The sequence below is a fragment of the Lepidochelys kempii genome, chromosome 25 (assembly GCF_965140285.1).
Source record: "Lepidochelys kempii isolate rLepKem1 chromosome 25, rLepKem1.hap1, whole genome shotgun sequence".
Lineage (NCBI taxonomy): Eukaryota > Metazoa > Chordata > Testudines > Cheloniidae > Lepidochelys > Lepidochelys kempii.
Window position 1 is genome coordinate 9,047,105 of NC_136404.1, and position 19,710 is coordinate 9,066,814.

A 19,710-nucleotide genomic window follows, 5' to 3' on the forward strand; every position below is an offset into this window, starting at 1 on the left:
TTCTCTCCCATTTATCCATATTTTTCTTAAATTGTGGCACCCAGAACTGAATGCGGTAGTCCAGCTGAGGCTTCAGCAGTGCCAAGTAGAGCAGGACCATTTCCCCCCCCCCCCCGTCTTACATATAACAATCCTATTAATATACCCCAGAATATTAGGCTTTTTAGCAGCTGTACCACATTGTTGACTCTCATTCAATTTGTGATCCACTATAACCTCCAGATCCTTTTCAGCAGTACTGCCATCTAGGAACTTATTCTCCATTTTGTAGCGGTGCATTTGATTTTTCATTCCTAAAGGTAGTACTTCGCACTCGTCTTTATTGAATTTCATCTTGTTGATTTAAGATCAACTCTCCAATTTGTCAAGGCCGTTTTGAATTCTAATCCTATCCTCTAAAGTGCTAGCAACCCCTCCCATGTTGATGTCATCCACAGATTTTATAAGTATACTCTCCACTCCATTATCCCAGTTGTTAATGAAAATATTGAATAGTTCCGGACCCAGGACAGACCCATGCAGGACCCCACTAAATATGCCTTCCCAATTTGACAGCAAACTATTGATAAGTAATCTGAGTACAGTCTTTCAACTAGTTTTGCACCCACCTGATAGTAGTAATTTCATCTAAACCACATTTCCCTAGTTTGCTTATGAGAATGTCATGTGGGACTGTGTCAAAATCCTTACTAAAAGTAAGATCCATCACAGCTACAGCTTCCCCCCATCTGCTATTTGGTTGGTTTGGCATGATTTGTTCATGACAAATCCATGTGGGCTATTCCTTATAACCCTATTATCTTCTAGGTGCTTACAAACAGTTTAATAATTTGTTCTAGTGTCTTTCCAGGTAACTAAGAATAGCCATAGTGGGTCAGACCAAAGGTCCATCTAGCCCAGTATCCCGTCTTCTGACAGTGGCCAGTGTCAGGTGTCCCCGAGGGAATGAATAGAACAGGTAATCATCAATGATCCATCCTGTCACCCATTCCCAGCTTCTGGCAAGCAGAGGCTAGGGGGTACCATCCCTGTCCATTTTGGCTAATAGCCATTGATGGACTTATCCTCCATGATCTTATCTAGGCTGACAGGTTTATAATTTCCAGGGCCTTTTTTGTTGCCATTTTTAAAGACAGGCACTATGTTTCCCTTTTGGCCAGTCACCTGCGACCTCACCCATCCTCTGAGTTCTTAAAGATAAGGTTTCTTCTGAGATGGTTCTTTAAGTACCTTAGGGTTAATTTCATCAGGCTTTAGTGACTTGAATACATCTTAGGCTTTGTCTACACTAGGCAGTTTTGTTTGTCCATAGGACAAAAAACTTCTACCCCCAATGAGCGGTGGTAGCTTTGAGGGCAGGAGAGCGCTCCTGCTGACAAAGCGCTGTTCACACTGATGCTTTTTGTTCACAAAACTTGTCTTTCACGGTGGTGGTTTTTTTTTTTTAACACCCCTGAACGATAAGACTTTTCTTGTTGACAAAGACTAAGTTACCTAAGACCATGTCTACACGACCACGTATGTGGGCAAAACTTCTGTCGTTCAGGGGTGTGACAAAACACACCCTTGAGTGACGTAAGTTTTGCCAGCATAAGCTCTCATGGGCACGGCCCTGTGTCCCGCGGGAGATGCACCCGATGAAGTGAGCTGTAGCTCACGAAAGCTTATGCTCAAACAAACTGGTTAGTCTCTAAGGTGCCACAAGTCCTCCTTTCCTGTGGACATAGTTACACCGCTGCTCCTTGAGCTGGTTTTATGATGTCGGCGGGAGAGCTCTCTCCGGTCAGCATAACGGGGCTACACAAGGGCTCTTACAGTGGCAGGATCGGTCCAGCTGTAAGCTTGCAAGCCTGAGCTGTAGCTCACGAAAGCTCATGCTCTAATAAATTGGTTAGTCTCTAAGGTGCCACAAGTCCTCCTTTTCTTTAAGCCTAGACAGAGCCTGAAATTCCTTCCCCCCCCCCCCCTTCTTTCCCTATTTTGGCTTGTGTTCCATCCCCCTTGTTGTTGTTAAATAATTAAGGTATCCGGCCACAATTTACCATTTTAGGGAAGCCTGCAGCAGAATTGGACCTTGTGGAGGGGGCCTATTATTAGGAATAGTCCCACTGCAGTCAAGGGGGGGGGCGACTTGCAGCGTGCAAAGGCCTTTGCAGGACCGGGGGGGGGGGCGGGGGCCCAGAACCAGGCACTTCCAACCCTTGCCTAAGTCTCAGATTTTAAAATGAAATTGTTGGCGCGGGGGCGGGAGGGGGGGGGCTCTGCACGCAGGGACAGGGACGGGGGGGGGGGCCCCTCTGGCAGGGGATCGCGCCCTCTCCTCGCGGGGGAAAGGCGGGCCAGGGCTGGGCTGCGGCTCGCCGCCTCCCTGCACGGACCCCGCCGGCAAGCGGGAGAGGCGCGTTTCTACGGGAACTGCTGACACCGCCTCCTGTGCCCGGTACAGTCCCAGCCCCCGCCCGCCGCATGCACTGCACGTTTTGGGTGTCCTCTGCCCCCCCCCCCGCCTCCCCCCCCTCCCGTCCTTTGCACGTTGGTACCTTCCAGCCCGGCGCTCCCGGGGGAGCCCGTGAACGGGGCTGGGGCAGAGCGGCTGAGCCCCCGCCGCAATCCGGGGCCGGCTCCCGGCACCGTGTGTGTGTGTCCCCCCCCAAAAGGGGGCACGGGAAGCAGCTCCCCCGCCGCCCCCCCCCAGTGCTGGACGGGGGCATGCAACATAGCTTTGGGGGAGCAGCCTTAGTGCCCCCCCCCGGGGTGGGGTGTTTTTTTTTTTTTGCCCCTTTTTGCACCCAGGGAAACTTGCCAAGCGGAGGAGGAGTAAATAGCAAGGCCCGCGGCGCCCGCTGCTGTGACTAAACCGAATCTGCAAAGCCCCCGCGCCCGCCCCCGCGCCACCGACCTACAGCTCCAAGGGCAACAGCCTCGATTAACTAACCCCCCCTCCCCCACTACGAGAGAAAAGGGAGGGGGGGCGGTGGGGGGGGGCCAAGGATCCCCCCCCAACTTTGTTGATCTATAGTAAAAAAAAAAAAAAAGAGGGGGGGGAAAAATCACCTTCCACCCCCAAATTTACACCCCCCCCCTCCACGGGGGTTAAAAAAAAAATCAAAATCGAAACACACTGGAAAGGCCCCCCCCCCATGTAAAGCAGCAACACGGCCGGGGGTGGGGGCTGTCAGCAGGGAGGGCAGCTGAGGACAGGAGTTGGGGGGGGGGCTCGCTCGTTCAGTTCCCTCCCCCCCGCGTCTGGCGCGTTGGTCGGGCCCGGCCCCGGCGGCTCATTGTGCTCGCTTCACGCCGGCCCAAGATGGCGGCGGCGCTGGAGAGCCCGGCCAGCCGCTGACTACAATAGAGGGAGGCGAAGGGGAGCGGGCGGCCCCCCCCCCTCCTCCTTCCCCAGCAGCGGCCCCCCCCCGGCCCGCACTCTCCGAGCGGCTACTCTAGCATGGTGCGGGGCCGCCGCCGTCTCCTCCTGCTGCCGACATGGGCGAGAGGCTGGAGCTCAGGCTGAAGTCGCCCGTGGGAGCCGAGCCGGCCGTTTACCCCTGGCCGCTGCCCGTCTATGTGAGTATCGGCCCGGCCCGGCAAGGGCCCCCCATTCCCCGCCCGACACCCCCTTCTCCCGCTCAGAGCCCCCCCCCCCGGACCCCCGCCCCGGCTCCCTGTCATATCCCCCCGGGCACTTCCCGTTCCCTGTCATATCCCCCCCCCCCGGACCTTCTCTTCTTGCCAGACCTCCCTCCCCCCCCACCCCGCCTTGGACCGGTCCCCCCTTTATCGGGTACCTCCCTGCTGCCTGTCAGGTCCCCCTGTTTTGGTCACTGCCCTGTCCCAGAGCTGCCCCCCCCGCCTCTCTTAAGGCTCCCCTTGTCCGGGCACCACCTTCCCCGGACCCCCCCGCCCTGGGCATCCCCGTTGCCCCCTGCTCTGGGCACTCCCCGTTAGGAACCCCTTTCCTTGGGTACCCCCTGAGCTGGCTCTCTCTCGGGCACCCCCTGTCCAGGCCACCGTTGCCCCACAAGTCACCCCTGGTCCTGACACCCTTCAGCCTCTGCCTTTCCCCAGGCACCTTCCCCGGTTTCACTTTCATGGGTTGTCATCCATGGACTGTCCCGTCTCCCCTCAAAGGCTCCTTGTCCCTGGTAGCTCCGCTCATCTGTCTCCCAAAGAAAACCCTTGTCCTCCTCACCCCAACTAAACACTCCCTGCCCAAATCACCTCTCCACTCCAGGCAGCCTCTGGTCTCACCAGGCCCAAATACTTGCTACTCCTTCCACAGAATCCCTCTCTTTTTTCTATTCCTTCGTCTCGTAATTTCTGCCCCAAACAATCCCCCCCCCCCAAATCTGTTATGGGTGTCTTTCTCCCCCCTCCAAATCTTCAGTCTGTTACTGTTCCCCAGTCATCCTCTTCCATTGAGAGGATGAGTATTCAGAACATGGAAGAAATTCCTGTTTATCCAACCTCTCTTTCCCAGCCTTCATTCCCAGTTACTTCCTTGCTGCCTGTCAGTCGCCATCCAGGCACCCCTATCCCCAACAAGCCAACATCTCCCCTGCTTCCAAACCAACCACCTTTCTAGTCTATGGATTTCCCCCTCTGCCCTCAGATAATCCCATTTCCTCTGGACCCCCAACCCAAACAAACAATTCCTTTCTATAAATAAACCCTCCTGATGCTGTTTGGCATTATTTTATATCATTATTTTCTTCAGGCCCTCTGGCACCCTGCTTTTAACCCACCTCTCCTCAGTCCCCTTTCTCCATTCAGCCCAGATCTGGATTGGATATTTTCTGTCACATTCGAAGTTTTTCTTTCAGGGTGGGGGCTGTAGCAATTTGTAGCGTTCTAATTACTGTAGCATAAATAAATAACTATAGGATGAAATATAGCAAAGGGTGGGTTCTTTTAGTCTGCTCAACTCAGGGCGGTGTTTCTCTTAGAAAAAGTGGATTTGACCTCTAAAATTGGTTGGACTTCACAGATAAACAGGGATGCCTGGGGGAGAAGATAGCTAGTGAAAAGTTTTTTTTCTTGAAAAGCTCCTTAGTTCCTCTGACAGGTTAATAAAATTGTTTCAGACTAGATCAAGAAGGACTTGTAATTTTGCAAATGTGAACAAATCTAGGTTCTTCTTTCTGGTGGTGAAGTGGGGGAGTCTCAACTGCTCTGATGGGTTGGGGAAGGAGGTTAAGGGTGTGGGGGAAGGGGGAGAGACATCTTAATTCCCAATAGGGAAGGGAGGGTTTTGGAATTTGTGTGTGGTTGCATAAGTGCAGGTTTCCTTGACTTTTTTGAATACTTTTTAAATAAGTATTAATGTAAATTACCTTTTTATTTTGTCTAAAGAGAATTCCAAGTCAACTTTTCTGTTGACTACACATTATAATCCACACCTTCTCTCAGATATGACCCTGATTTCCCTCCTCTGTGTGTGTGTGTGTGTGTGTAATTTTTTAAAATAATCCACAAACTTGACTGTCTTTTTCTGTCTATCTTGAATCAAAGTGCTAGATATGTCATCCCTTAAAATGAGTATTCATGTTCAAATTAGTAAAAGCCTCACCAAGGAGAAATTTAGACTGTTTGTGTACTTATGGTTAGATGTCAGTGCAAAACCAATCTAGCCTCAGCATCAAATATTAATCCTCTGCCATGTAAAAACACAGGGTGCGAATTGGCTTGCAAAGAGACAGTCAGGCAGTAGTCTTCTAAAAACTGGTTTGAATGCTGTTGGCTTTCTTTGTAGTGTTTTGGTGTTTGGACATGCTAGGACTTAGTCTAAGTATCTTGGTAATGCTGATGCAACTGCAATTATATACTATCTTGCTTATGGCCGGGAAGACCACGGCATACTTGCTTTGTGACTTTTGGTGCTGTTGGATGTGCCTGTGGTTTTCAAAACATCCTGCATATACCAGGGCTTGCTATTTTTGATCATCCTGCTCCCAGAGCTTGAGCCCTCCAGCACATACTAGTTAATGCAGCCTTTCCTGTTTGGGCAGCTCTGTCATTTGTGTGTGTGCGCGCGCTGCACTTGAATTGACAGAAACTGAAAGTGTAATAGTGACCAATTTAATTTCATGCTTGTTTTCACATATTAACTTGCCTCTGGAAGCTGATTGTGTGTAGCAATAAATATTTTCTTGCATAAGTTAAGGCTCAGTCAGGAAGGCGGGAATGGATTGGTGATATTTGTTTGAATCTCCTTGCTTATAAAAGGAAACCTGAATTTAATGTTGTTACAACTTGTGAGGTAGGGATAAAGAAATTATCAGGGGAAGCTTGGCCAGGTGTTTCTAGGCTGCATCTATTCTAAAATGTCAGAATATGCAGACTCTCTTTTACAGTTCATCAAAATGTAGTGGTCAGGGTGCCTATCTGCATATGTGATCTAAGATTTAAGAACTGCAGTCGAACCCGAATATCCTGTCATTAAAGTGGCCTCTCTGGGTTGCATATTTTTTCCCATAGCGATACAGAAGTGAATGGTTCATCTGGAGCTAATCAATATTTTGCACTGCAGCTCTGTTGAAGAGATCACACTCCATAATAATTGTGTGTACTTGCTGCAACTTCAGCAATTGCAGCAAAGAACTGTAATGCTTTAAAAAGAAATCCTCTTTGAACATTGCAGTGTCTGGCCTACTAACATTGTACCGTATTGAACGGTAGACTTTATTTCCCTCGTTGGCTCAGACTGGAGTTGGCAGCAGGGTGTATGTACCGTTGTGGTTTTAGAGCTCAGCTCTGTTTGACGTCAGCAGAATGTTTCTTAGTTTCACCACTGACTCCACTTGCTTCTTGGTATCTAGGAGGCAAGGTGGGGTGACTTCAAAAATAATGTTTTAAAGATTTTTTTTGTTTAGAAGCATCTTTATTTGCAGTTTCTCAAGGTTTATACTTCTCTGTGCCAACATTATGAGAGAGAATTTATGGGGGATTGGGAGAAAAAAACAGCACTCCCCACTAATTTATTTCTGAGAGCCACATGAATGCTGGAGAATCATATTTGCAGTACCAAAAGTTGCTCAGGTGTTGCGGAGCTGCTGTTTGGTAGCACAGTTGTGTGACTTAACATTGTATTAGACAACATTTGTAACTTTTTATTTGTTACTACATCCAGACTTCATTTCACTTAGCTTAACTTACAATGTTTTTGTACCATGAAAAAGACTTAGATTAAAAATGTTCATATTAATGGTGAATGGATGTTAGCAATTTAATTATGGTATGATTTTATTTGTTGTTGTAAAGGACAGTTGCTTATTTTGTGTACAATAGGAAAACTGGGATCTCCTCAAACTGCTGAATTTGCATAATAGCTCAGCTGACAAACTGATGCCTGTCAAGCTGTTAAAAGAAACCTGGGAGGGTGATGTGAAACGTGTATTTCCCTACAAGACTAATTAAGACCGTGGGAGGAGAGAGCTTTGGTGTTACAGATACAGCCTCCCACTGGCTTACATACAAAACTGAAAGTATGACTCTTCCCCCGCCTTCTGCTTTCCTCAAAGGCCACAGTTTCCTAATGAATACATGGTGAGCAGTTCTGTCCGTAACACACTGATGAGTAAGTTGAATAGTGCATGGTGAGTAATCTTTCCCCCCCATGTGACTCAGAAAATATTTTCTGATGTTGACCTCTGGTTTTTATGAGTGTCCTTCTTAATCAGAGCTGAGGTGGGTTTACTCTTCTGTATCACAGCTTAACTCCTTGACTCCCAAAATCCTGCCCAAAAGTGTGGTTGCATTAAATTCTCAAGTGTCTAGAATATTAGGTCTTGTACTCTGCTTCATTTATTGTATTAAAGCTTTATTTTAATGACAAATGAGAAGTTTAATACACCTAGATCTATTCTAAATGACCCAGATAAGGTTTCCTTACTTTATCACTCTGCTGGCCTCTCACTTCACTTAGAATCATTTGCTCAAACTTCAGATTTCAGGTATATAGACTAATACATAGAAGAAGTCACTTTTGTTCATACTTCAAAACATAGATACACAGGTTTTGAAAAAATTCCTGGTTGCTTACTGCCTCAAGATAAATACAAAAGACACAAAGTTTGGGGTCTTCTCACAAGCAAGTTCCATTTGCAAAAATTGGATGAAAAAATCAATCCCTGTTATCTCTGAGGGTGCTGGAGCTTACTCTGGGGCACTAGATCTTGTTGGCTTGCTGGGTGCCACTATGCAGCCTCCTGTCAGGATGAAGTATCCCCTTCAGAACAGGGAGTAGCCTGTGTGACTCTGCAGTCTGAATTTTAAACCTTCAAACTAGCAGCTGTGATGATAAATCTGGGCTGAAAAATCTGAGAATAATTCACTGTTCTATTGCTGTTTGTGCGTGATGTTTTTATTCTCACTGCTATCTTTCTGCTGAGCTCTGATGGCAAAAATATTCCATTGGCCAGAAAAATGTTGTCATAGCATCATTTTTGCAGCTGTTTGAGAGAGGCATATTTTGGCATATGTGTCTACTACTGAGAAGTAATGAAATACAAGCTTGATACAGTATTGACTTTATTTGTACAAGTGGGTGGGTGCACAGCGTCTTTTGCCCACTAGCTCGGAAATGCAGGCTGTGACACATGATACCATTCTGTCTCTAATGGAATGTGTTTTCTCTGAAAACTCAGGGGCAGGCACTAATGATTAAGATCACCACGCAGCAGTGTGTCACCTTTTAAAAATGTATTAAAGGTTAACTATGGAGATGAATAACAAACCCTGTTTAAGATCTTATGCCCACTCTGATTGTGGGAAGCAGCCCTGCCTGGAATGTAATCGTTTGCATCAAAACCGTATCTTCCCTCACTGTTAAGGAAAACCGGTTCTATTAATATAGGAGTGGACTCCAATCGTGTGCTGTCACCTAAAGTTTTCCCAGTGGGAGTGGTGATGGCAGTGGCTCTCCCAAAAAAAATTCACGATACAGACTTCTTAATCATCAGAAGCTGTGTGTGTGATGGTGACTCACAGAGTTGGGAAACGTTGGAGCTGAACTGATATTTGTGGTTGTGGGGAACTTTTTAAAAAATGTCACTAGTGTGGAAAAGACTTTGAAGCTTGAATGGTCTTCCCCTTCTCTGATCATCCAAACCCTGCATGCACTTTGAACTTTAGTTCTGAGTAGGCTAAATCCGGGTAATTACTGATTTGATGATTTCTCAAGGTTGTCTGGATAATAAAGTATATGGAGATAAATACTTTCTAACCAACAAAACAAACAGAAGCAAGTGGAAAAATGAGCATTGTAACATGATTAACATAATATAATACGTTTGCATTGTTGTTGTAGCTATGTTGGTCCCAGGATACTAGAGAGACAATGTGGGTGAGACAGTATCTTTTTTTGGACCAACATCTGTTGGTGAAAGAGACAAGCTTTTGAGCTACACAGAGCTCTTCAGGCCTGGGAAAGAAACCTTTCCTGAACCCCTTCTTCTGGCCTTCAGATAACACCTCCCCCCCCGCCTCACAAGCTCATCATTGAAAGCAAGTTTCCCACAGACCAAGACACACCAACGCAAAGCAGCACCAGACTCTGCCTGAACAACCTGCAGACGCATCTCCACTGCCACAATGATCAATACCCCCTGCAACACACCTCCCAAGATCCGTGGGTTCTACACATGCCTATCACAACACTCGCTGTACCTCATCCAGTGCACTAAATGGTCCAATAAGAACAGTGTGCGTGAAACCAATCACTATGCTCTTGAATTAACTCACACAGAAAAATGATAAAAGACGAAAACACCATCCTATAACCTGTGGGTGAACACATTTCATAACTTCGCTAGATACTAAAATTCAGAGTCTTAATAAAGATACTGGATTTATGGCTTATTACAACCATCTGTAACCCACTGACCCTCCCCCCCCCTTTTTGTTTTTTCTTATGACTGCAAGGGTGTTAACACGCCATTTCATCTTGAATGGTCCCTTAGAATGTGTTACCTCCTTACATTAAATAATCTGCTCCACCTTATATTTAGCTGTGGTATTCTGAGGCCTGGTCTGCATTAGAAGATTCGCTTGGTATAACTTCATTGCTCAGGGTTTTGAAAAATCCACCCCCATGAGTGACGCAGTTAAACTGACCTAACCCCTGGTTTAGACAGTACTAGGCTGATGGGAGAATTCTGCCATCGGCCTAACTACCGCCTTTCAAGGATGTGGATTACCTATGCTGACAGAAGAACCCCTACTGTTGGGTTAGTGGTATAGCTGCGTAGCTGCAGGGTGCAGCTGTCCTACTGCAGCATTTTCAGTGTAGACAAGCCCTCAGTACCTTTCCCAGACTCAAAGAAGAGCACTGTGTAGCTCGAAAGCTAGCTTGTTTCACCAACAGAAGTTGGTCCAATAAAAGATGTAAAAGTGTGTACCTCATACACACTGTGTCTATAATGTAATTTGACAGTTTTCCCCCATTCTCTTCAAAATGAAACATGGCATGTGCTCACAGTGAGGTTTTCTGCTCTAGTTCAGGTTGTGAAAATATTGCCACCCTACAACTTTTCACACCCCTTGGGTTGCCATAGAGTAGAAGTTTATTTTCTCTGCAAAGGTTCTTGTCAAATATAATTTACTGTGGGTGATAACCAAACATTTACTCAGATTTCTAGATGGTTTGATTCGGAGCGGAAACTGACAACACAATACCTGTATTTGCATCCTAGCAAAAGCTCAGTAAGCAAATACCTTTCTCTAAATCCTTCTCCCACCTCAAAACAAGATCACACAATAGCCTGACTTAATTTTAATGGAAAGTATCTTAAGGCCATTTCTTCTACAATTCTGTTATTGCGTCCTTATATTTGAGGCATCTGAGAGGCATTGACATGAAATGGAGGTTGTCAAAGATGGTTTTTTTTTTTTTTTTTTTTTGGTAGAAGAGATGGGTGTTAACCCCAGCTGTCCTGGCCAAAGTTCCAACTGTGATAATTATATTTTATTTTCCTAAAATTCTCCCTGTGGTTTCAATTGGACACAGTATAGAACTGTTTGTGCAACTGAAAGCTCTGTGTTGAGGGAAATCCATCTCACCATATGCAGCTCCCATCCTTCTCCCTCATGGCAACCCACTTATGGAGAAGATTGTCCTTTCAAGTGTCAGCCATCCAGATGAATTGTGCTTCCCCGTGGAGCTTGTGAAAGATATTTTATTCCTTGGTTTGCAAGGTTTATGGGATATGTAATCACCTTTGTCCCCGAACAGCCATACTTCTCCTTTTGCACTTACATGCTCACCTTCTCCATTCCTCCTTTTTTCTTTCTTTGTTTCAGCTCTTAGAATTAACCTTTTGAGTACTCAGTTAAAACCTCCCCCATGCAATAATGAATACACATGATCAATAGTATAGTAAACTTGTCCATTGTATTAATAACAAATTTTTGGTATGTATCTGATAGTTTGTATGTGGTATATTAAAATACTGTTTGCAGTTGACTTTACTTTCTCTTCCTAACAAAAGTTGCTGCAAGGGGGAGGGGGTACTCACACCAGGAGTCTGTGAATGCAATGAATTTTGCAGTTCTTAACTTGCAGATGAGTACTAAATACAAAAATAAAACAGAAAAATCTAAAGGAAAGCCAAAAAACAAAATTGAACATCTTGGTTATACTTGCCACGTGGCACGAATTGGGCTCCTCAGCCACTTAAAAACCCACCAATGAACCCCTTTGGCAGACCTCGTCCTTGCCTCAAGGGATAGCCAAAGACTCGCCATGTAACTTTTGTATTCTGTAAATATTGGTCTTCCAATGAATCGTTGTTCATTCGGTGCAAAGACGTAAATAAATGTAGTGGAAACTAAACTTTTTTAGTGGAAGATGTTTAGTGTATGAAGCAGTTTAATGAGTATTTAACTACGTTTTATTCAACTAGCCAGCAATGTGTTTAATTCCATTATCATATATAGTATAGAAATGCAGACATTAGAGAATTAAGAATAGTTGCTATTTTTAGGATATAGGAGGAAGGCAAGTTATGTTTTACAACAGGAAATCTAAATTATGAATTTTCATAGATATCAGAACTATGAATAACAAAGATGGTTTCTGCTCTGTATTTTTTTTTTTTTTGTCCCAGTTTCATGAGTGACTTTTTGAGGAAGCTATAAACAAAGGATGTTTTGGTGTCAGGCTAGGGAACTAATGAAGATAATTAAGTGTTGATTGCTGAAATAATCAGTGGTGTAAAGAGAAAAGCCTTAGAAAGTTCTGAAACAGCTTCTTCCATTTAATATCCCAAATATATTGTTAGAATCTGCCTACACTAAAAAGAAATGTTCAGAAAACTTCTGTTGTTAATCACGTGTAGCTCCATTGTTGGTAGCAGCATTGGGAGCTCTATAGTGAAGAGACAATCCAACCTTTTTAGCACTGTCAGGTATCCCTTTTTAGATACAAAGTTTAAAAACTGCCCTTAACTGTTGTGTAGTGTTCTTGTAGTATGCACTGTCAAATAGCTGCTTCCTGCTAGTCCAGATGTGGATGCATTTCAGTGTTATGGGAGGTGTTCCTTCTAGTTTGGACATCGATTTGTAAAGCCCTTTGGTGTGAAAAGTGTTCAGGCAAGATTTTGATAGTTTAGGGTAAAATTCTGTTACCAGTGAAATTAATGGGAGTTTTGCCATTGACTTCTGTGGAGCCAGGATTTTACTGTTTTCAGTGAATCTTCATTATATGGAATAAACACGTTGGAAGTGCTTAGCCTTTGATTTAATTTTTGCCTTTAAATTAGGAATATCTTCAGATATTGCAGAGTTGTAATGACACTATTTACCAGCCTGTAAAATTAATCTGGTCTTTGAGAGCTTTTGACGGTCTCATGAGCTCTGTACGCAGTACGAAGTCTGTGGCAGTGCAACAAGTTGAAACTCATTGTAGTTGCAGATCAGTTGTTGTTGTTGTTGTTGTTATTTGTCTCAACACCCTCAGAAACATTGTTCTTCTCTGACCTTGAGGCTCTGTAAGGAATATAGATTTGTATTCCAGCATTTCTGATGTGTCCATCACTGTAATAAGTAGGAGGTAGCCTCAGATAGTTATGGTTTTTCCATCTTGGAATAAATGAAAAAACTTCCTAAAATTTTAAATCAGACTGTGTAAGGTACCGAATCAGCAACAGAATAAATAGGTAATGGTGTGTGGGTGTGTGTACATAAATAAAACTTACGTGGTGAACAGAATTTCCTCCTCCTATTAGAAAACATGTATAAATTTTATAGTTGGGTTCAAAGTAAATGAAATGCAGTTTCTGTCTCTTTAAAAACATGAAAAAAAAATTGCTATTAACATTCTTCTAGATAGTGGTATGTTCAAATCCGAAGGGCCTCTGTGACTCTTGAAGGCCATCCCACTTCTCCGGAAATGTTTAATGGTTGCTTTTCATTGAAAGTCAGTAAAGGGTTTATTCTCTTGGGAACTCTTTGTCACCAAAAGATGCTGAATTCATTGGAATGCATTTGGTAGGCAAATTCTGTTAATCCATTGCACAGTTCTGAAACTCCTTAATGTTAAACATACTAAGTTCTTTTATGACTCATGCCCTTGGTGTCTCAATATTGTCTCAGAATTTTGAAAGAAAATGTCCTTATCTTCTAATTTTGTCCTTTTTGGTTACTCCTTTCCCCATTTCTGCTCCTAATGGAACTTGAAATTAACATGACTTGGATTTATTTATGTTCAAGCTATTAGTATGGTTTTGGGACTAAGGGCTCATTTGTATCAGGAGTAACACATGCAGAACATTCCGTTTGCTTAGGTCCTACATAGAGAGAGAAGTTCTGGCAATGAGAACATTTTGGCAACCACCTGTGTGGACACAGATTGGTTTATTTCAATTTAATTTAAACCTTTTCCCAACTGACTTGACTTAAACCAAAAAGTCATTTTTATACCAGAATAAGAGTGTCCATATCCAAACTATGTGTTTATCTAAACACACAAGTTGTACCACTTTAACTACACTAGTCCCATCCTTCTTACTGTGGACACAGTTTTACTGGTATAATTTTATTCCCACATGGCATTGGTTTTCAACCTTTTTTCATTTGTGGCAATCTCAAATATTTCGAATGGCGGTGCAGACCTTTTTTGAATCTTAGACTGTGGACCCCCAGGGCTCCGCGGACCATATGTTGAAAACCGGTGCTGCATGGGAAGGAGAACAAGCTATCCCAGTATAAGCCACGTTTATACTGATGTAATTGTGTTCACACTAGGGGTTGTACTGGTTATAACTATTTTTGTACTGTGTGACTACTTTGGTTAGGGGTACAATTTTCTACCAAAATAATGTGTCGATGAGGCCTACACACACTGGTATAAATTTACAGATTGAGTTATACCAGTGCAGCTTTCTCATGTAGACATGGCCTCAGGCTCTGTTTACACTACAAGTTACGCTGGAATAAGTTATAGGTTTCTATATGGTAGCCGTGTTAATCTGTATCAGCAAAAACAACGGGGAGTCCTTGTGGCACCTTAAAGACTAACAAATTTATTTGGGCATATGCTTTCATGGGCTAGAACCCAATTCATCAGATGCATGGAATGGAAAATACAGGAGCAGGTAACATACCTTATGTCCACAAAAGTTTATGCCCAATTACATTAGGAATAAGTTATGTCACTTGGGGATGAATAAATCCACCCCTCTGAGCAACGTAAGTTACACTGGTGTAAGCACCGGTGTGGACAGTGCTATGTTGGTGGGAGAACTTTTCTGGCTGACGTAGCTTCTGCCACTCATGGGGGCTGGAGTAGTTAAGCCGATGGAAGAGCTCTCTCCTGTCAGTTTAGAGCAGCTATGTTAAAGAACTTACAGTGGTGCAGCTACATTGGTTGCTTCCCTTCCAATTTGCTATCACATGAACCACCTCTCCTTGCGTTTGCAACATGTTCCTGAGGCAGCTACAGCAATTGCTTATGTGGAGATGTAAAAATATTTAATGCTTTTTAGCTGTCTTAGTACAGTGTAGCAGGTGGAAACAAGGAGGAGCCAGCGCTATATGATCCAACAGTTCTGCAATCTATATCTATCACTCCTACCCATAATATTTATTTGGGTCCCATACCAGTTTTGGAACCTCTAATTGAGCATATTTTCCCCATTAATTTATCATAATTTCAGTATAGGTTAGATCTTGGCCCCAAACTCCAGTTTTATTTTTTCTTTAGCAACCCCCTCCCCCCCCCCCCCCTTTTTTTTTTTTCTTTTTGTCCCTTAAGAAGGCATTAATGCACTGCAGGTTTTACGTGATGTCTTCTGGCCAGCTGTGAGTAGTGCTATAAATTACTTGAAGCTTTGATTGGAGCCTTCGTTGTGGTTTATGACCTTGCCATGTGAGAAATAATCTTTGAGCTGTAGCTCTTTGATTTAATGAAGATAAAGAGAATAGGGACACATTGCCTGCTGGAGGGAGTCTAGAGATGTCTTTTGCTTTATACCTCCTCCTTGGTGTAAGGAAACCTCAGTTGCAAGGCAATTCAGAGGAGGTTTCTTGCTCCAATGTGTAAGGGAAGTATTGTATTCCAATTGCTACACTGGAAAATAAATGACACCACGCTACTCTCAGCTGAAGGCTGATGATATTAATATGTCTAGCCCTGCAGCATGAAATATTACACAGATATGACTTTAGCTTTCTCTTCACTTTGTATTCAGAGGGTCCTGAGGCATGTGAGTATGAGCTCACCAAAAATTGGTAGTGAACATGCCAAAGGGCCTGAAACTTCTGAGAGTGACACTCGAGATAGTTGCTAGCTGCACTGGAGTTCTTGAGACTTCTCAATTCATTCGGTTCCCTCCCCAAACAGTGTCTCTTTCCCTTTTCCCTGTCGTAGCTGGAAATGCTTCTTACATGGGATTTCAGACTTTCACCATTGTCTGTAGATGTTTGTATCCAGAATGAGTCCTGTTTTCAAAGACTTAGCTGCATGTCTGCCTGGGCAGGCTGAAAAATAGGCTAAAACTTTGTATGTTCCAAATCAGGATGTACACAGATTTTGACTGCACGTTTAGCACTGGGTTTTGAAAGAGAGCATCTGAATGCCACACAATAATGTGGCACACTCTCCTTCCCTTTTCTATCCCTCTGGGGTAGCCATAGCTCAGAGTAGCACCATATTGACACCCCTTTCGGATCTACAGAAAACCTTTCCACTTGAGCACAGATGGAAGAAACCTGGGGGATATTAAAGACACACTTGAGCCACTAATCACTTTATTTCAATGAGCAAAATAGGCTGTTTTTCTTGTCCCACCTTTGTGATGTCGCTGCTAAGCAACCTTGTCTGTAGGTGACCACAAGGGTATATGCACCCCTTGATGGTGTGCCCACCATTGTGGCCAGCAGGGCCGTGTTTTTGCTAATATGCAGATTGGCCCTTTGCAATCAAAATACCTTTATCAAAGCATGAGGAGCTCAGCGGTATTCTGAGGCTGGCTAAGCGGTTGGGAGAGCCTGAACTGCTGTGATTTTGTGGCCAGGAGAGGAGTGGTTTCCAAAGTAAGGCCAGCTTCTGCCATGAGGGAGGTGACCGAGACAGTGGCAACATAGAACAGAACAAGCATTTTTTTTAATCAGTTTGCATCAGCTGCTGATTCCTTTGAGTTGTACTGATTGACCTAGTAGTTGTTGAAGGGCTCATGAGAGACCTCTTCCTCCTGGTTTGCAAATGCCTGACCACAACTAGCTTGCATGTGTCCAAATTGTCTTGGGCATCTCTCTTGCACAATTCTGAAACTAGGCTTTAGACACCTTTCTTTGGGGAGGAAGTGTGTCCTAGTTGCTAGAATACTGAAAAGGGACTAAGGTGTCCTGGGTTCTATTCCTGGATCTTCCATTGGCTTGCTGAATCATCTTGGGCAAGTCACAGTCCCTCTCTTTGCCTCAGTTTCCCCATATGTAAAATGGGGGTGTACTGACTTCTTTGTAAAGTGCTTTGAGATGTGCTGATTAAAAGTGCTATGGAAGATCAAGGTGATATCTGTAAGACCACCTCCTCAGTCCCACTTATTTGTGTGTGCCCATCCTCGGATTTTTCCAATGGGGGTGGTTTGGCATCCTGAAAATCTATCTCCTGCTTATACTTCAAAATACCCCATAGAACCCTTACACAGGGCATAGTGTATTTAAAGCACTGTACAGACAGTGACTAAACTCACAAGTATTATCCTCATTTTACAGATAGGGGAGAATAGGTAAATGGGTATTTATGCTATCTTAAGCTTTAGAAAACATAGCCCTCATGAAACTTGCTACAAATATAGACTGCAGGACAGTTATATGAGAATGAACTAAATATAAAAGGACATGCATCTGGAAGAGTGCTAGGATGTGGTTTCTCACTTCAGGCACTGCCAGCAAAACATTTTAATTGAACATGCTGTGCTTGTTTGTGGGAAAAATGACTAAAGTGACACATTCACAAATTTAAGAAATAGCTTTTTGAGATTCACTTTACATTAAGAACCTTTTCATCATGAAAATAACTCTTCCCCCCTCCCCAACATACCTGGGTGTCTGCGATGCAACACTATCATGCTGGACCTCAGAATTATTTCTAGGTATCACCTTTAAGATTTAATATGGGAAGGTTACTTTAAAGAGCACTAAAGCAAAACAGTGTAAATGGAGGGAAAATGTTTAGAGAAGGTTATGTAGTACTTCCTATTCAGTATTGCACCACTGGCCTTCATAATAACTGGGTAGAGTGCAGCAAAAGTGTTGTAATAAACTGTCAAAGTTTGAGAGTTCAGTCTGATATTATAGGCTTCTAATTCAGTTATTTTCATTGGAAATTGCTACTGTATTAAAAAACAAAAACATAGGTGAAAGGCTATCTGTCTACTGCTGTCTAGTAGTAGTGTCTGCTACTGAGTTTGAACAGTGCTTAGTCCAGTGGGGCCCGATCCTTGGTTGATTCCTAAGTACTACAGTAATAAACATGATTAATCCTTAATATCTGCTACCCCTAGTCTAGAGAATGAGAAACAGAGATGAAGATTGCCCTTAAAAGTTTGGTTTTCCTAGAATGACAGTCACAAAGAACTTCTTAAGAGAAAATGCTCAAACTTTTCAGGCAATATAAGAAATAAAAGTATGCTCTAATCACAACAAGCGGTTCCGATAACAAGAAGGAAAGGGAGTGGAGCATGAGATTGAGACCAGTGTTCTAGTCCCAGCTCTGACACTTGCTTAGGCCTTGTTCATATTCAGAGTTGCATGATTTAATTTTAATTAAATTTAAAAACGGCTTCAAAACGGTGAGGCTATTTGATTCATTTTAAACCAGGATTCTATTAATGTTATCTTAACTCAATAAGGAGTCAAACAAAATCAGAATAAACCAGTTTAAGTTTACTTGAGTGTACCCATTAAACTGGTTTTGCACTAGTTCAACTAAATCAGTTTAAAATCACACATTTAATTCCATTGTTGCAATTTGTATAGAGACAAGATCTCAGTGCCGACTTGGGCAACTCACTTTCTTTTCCTGAGGTCTGGTCTACACTTGAAAATTAGATAGATATGTCAGCGTTGCTCAGAGCTGTGAAAAATGTTGCGTCTTGAGCACCGTAGTTAGGTCAACCTAACCCCCACTGTAGATGCAGCTGAGTCGATGGAAGTTTTCTTCCGAGAGGTGCATTAACTACTGTTAGTGTAGGAAGCATCTATGCTGTGGCGCTACCATGGCACAGCTGCAGAGCTGTAGTGTAGACATACCCTGAGCGTGTTCCCTCATCTTTTAAAAAGGGATAATTCTTTATCTCCCTCATGGTATGTCTACACTACAAATGGGGTGGGTCCTGCTTTGAGCAGGGGGTTGGACTCGGTGACCTCCTGAGGTCCCTTCCAACCCTGATCTTCTATGATTCTAATGCTACAGTGGTGCAGCTGCAGCACTGGAACTGTGCCGCTGCATTGCTGTAGTGTAGACTTGCACAAAAGGACTTTCATTGGATACTCTGGGGAACTGGTTTAACAGCAGAAAATAATCCGCTGGTATCAGCTGCATTTCCACTGGGCTTGCTGGTTTAATTGTACTGGTGTATATGTATACTGGCAAACCTTTTCAAGTATAGATATGTAGGGCTGGTATTTTCCAAAGTACCCAGCGTTGACTGGCCGTCTACTTTGAAAATCCAAACCCATGATATTGTGGAGTGCTTTGAGGTCCTGTATAAGTACTAAGTGACCAAATGATTTTCTTTTTCAAAGCACTTGAGACAGATTGACTTCCGAAGCATATCGGAAGGAGCAGCCATGCTTATGGAATACTGAGTTCTTTTCACTGATGCTCCTTTTCTTCGTTCAAGTGATACTTTTTAAAAAAAGGATTTTAGGTAAATTAATAGGGACTAATTCTGCCTTCAGATGCTCATGCAGGGCTCCTATTATGGCCAACAGTACATGTACCAGGGGCATAATTAGGCTTTCAAATTATGCACAGTGTGTACATGTTACTGTCATAATAAAAAAACCTCTGTTTGATATGGAAGTGGTCCCCCCCCCCCGCCCCAGTTGAAGAGCAGGAAACCGGTTTTATTTAAACTTCTCCAGTGTTGACCTCTTGCCGTTTTCTGGTGTAAAGAACACTGGAACTATAGAGGAATATTATCACTGATGGATGTACGTGACATTTTAAATTGTATGCTTTACATGTCTGCAGAGATCAGTTGATCCTTA

General features: G+C 43.6%; 1 protein-coding gene across 7 annotated transcripts in view; it reads left to right on the forward strand.

The window, feature by feature from the left end:
• Positions 1–3,238: 3,238 nt before the first annotated feature.
• The window catches only part of DOT1L (DOT1 like histone lysine methyltransferase), a 103,786-nt gene continuing 87,314 nt past the window's right edge, over positions 3,239–19,710 (forward strand). For 3 of the 7 annotated variants that reach the window (XM_073324230.2, XM_073324232.2, XM_073324233.2), the window contains exon 1: positions 3,246–3,564. In XM_073324230.2, the coding sequence (XP_073180331.1) occupies positions 3,484–3,564 (81 nt within the window). In that variant the 5' untranslated portion in view covers positions 3,246–3,483. Of the gene's footprint in view, positions 3,565–19,710 lie in introns of all 7 variants that reach the window. The other 4 variants (XM_073324235.2, XM_073324231.2, XM_073324234.2 and 1 more) reach the window with 3 other exon arrangements.